This window comes from Quercus lobata, chromosome 7, assembly GCF_001633185.2.
Source record: "Quercus lobata isolate SW786 chromosome 7, ValleyOak3.0 Primary Assembly, whole genome shotgun sequence".
Lineage (NCBI taxonomy): Eukaryota > Viridiplantae > Streptophyta > Magnoliopsida > Fagales > Fagaceae > Quercus > Quercus lobata.
In genome coordinates this window covers 43,967,807-43,969,318 of record NC_044910.1, presented here as the reverse complement: position 1 = coordinate 43,969,318, position 1,512 = coordinate 43,967,807, and the positions used below count along the sequence as shown (strand labels likewise).

The following is a 1,512-nucleotide window of genomic DNA, read 5'->3' as shown; positions in this document are numbered from 1 at the left end:
CTGAAGTGGGTACATAAGGGGTATGGATTAAATTGACATAGAAGTTTTTCTAGTGACCAAAAGCAAACTATCCCTAGAAGTAAAGAACTAAAAGGCAAAATACTAATGATTTATCCTATTTCTGTTGACATGAAACAAAATATTGTTTGTATGTTTGATAAAATAAGTTATGATTCTATTTTTACAAAATTAATGAATAATTTATAATTAGAAAGATTGTGTGTGCAAAGCATTAATCTACCAGTACAAATCAATAATAATAAATCATTAATTTTATAGCATGAGAAATATTTTTACATCAAATGTTGAGACATGCGAGATCCTATCATTACTAATGAATAATTAAGTGATACATTGTATATAAATAAAAAAACCTCTTTCCTCTATATGTGATCAGAAAGGGGGGAAATTGGCTATAGTATGGAGATAAATCGCACTTGTCCCAAGAAGCATGAGCTCAAGCTATATAACAATCCAAACAAAAAATGCTACAAATGCAACGGATGCAAGGAATATGGCAACAATGGAATGAGATACAGATGTGATGATTGCAACTATGATCTTCACAAAGATTGCATGTTTAGCAAGCCCACCACAACCCACGAGATCTTCAAAGACTTCGTTTTCAAATTCTATGAGCAACCACCCCCTTCGAAACTCTACGGCAAAAGAACCAAGAGATATTGTAATGCTTGTGGGAAACATGTCAAAGGTTTCATCTACCATTGCCCTGAAAAGGACTTGGATTTGCACCCCTGTTGTCTCAACCTCATGAAAGAATTCCAAATTGATCATGTGAAATTTCACCTTCGTGGGACTAAGGCAAAGTGCATATTTTGCAATCAAATTGATTTGTCTGGAATTGAGGTTTGGTCGTACGTGTCCGAGTGTGGTGAGTATAATGTTCATGTTTCTTGCATAAGGGAACTAATAGTTGACGAATTAGAGAATGGAACAACTGATATTTTGGCTTTGAAGAATTTGGGGCTGCCTATTCAACGTCGATTGAAAAGAAACGGTTGGATGGGTAAATGTGCTTGAAAATACTCAAAATATTTCTCAAGACAATTATTAGTAGTCTTCTTGGTGATCCAATTACTTTTGTCAGTCTTCTTGCTGACTTGGCTAATAATTAAATAGATAATGGTGGTATTGTATTTATATTTTATCAATTGTCATATGGGCATGTATTTCTAGATTAAGGTTATATTCAGTGCAATTCTAAGTAATATTATACAATTTAATAACTTTTTACTATATTTATATTTTGAGAATTTAACCGTTAGATTATAATGTCTTTTTTTATTCTCAATGTTTGCATAATTTTAATATGATCAAAAATTAATATTATAAAATGAATAGAATAAAGTCATACAAAATTTATATGCATCAATTTGGTATAGTCAATGATGTACATCCCCATGTATTAGTCCAACGGATTGAAATTAGCTTGATATGAATCTTATCAAACAAAGCCACATGACCCTAAAAAGTCATACACAAACAGGCAAT

At 31.8% G+C, this 1,512-nt stretch overlaps 1 protein-coding gene across 1 annotated transcript; it reads left to right on the top strand.

The window, feature by feature from the left end:
• The first annotated feature begins 420 nt into the window (after window positions 1-420).
• Window positions 421-1,041, top strand: LOC115952097. Its single transcript, XM_031069179.1, has one exon. It carries the CDS (start codon window positions 421-423, stop codon window positions 1,039-1,041), a length of 621 nt encoding a protein of 206 aa, XP_030925039.1.
• Window positions 1,042-1,512: the final 471 nt, after the last annotated feature.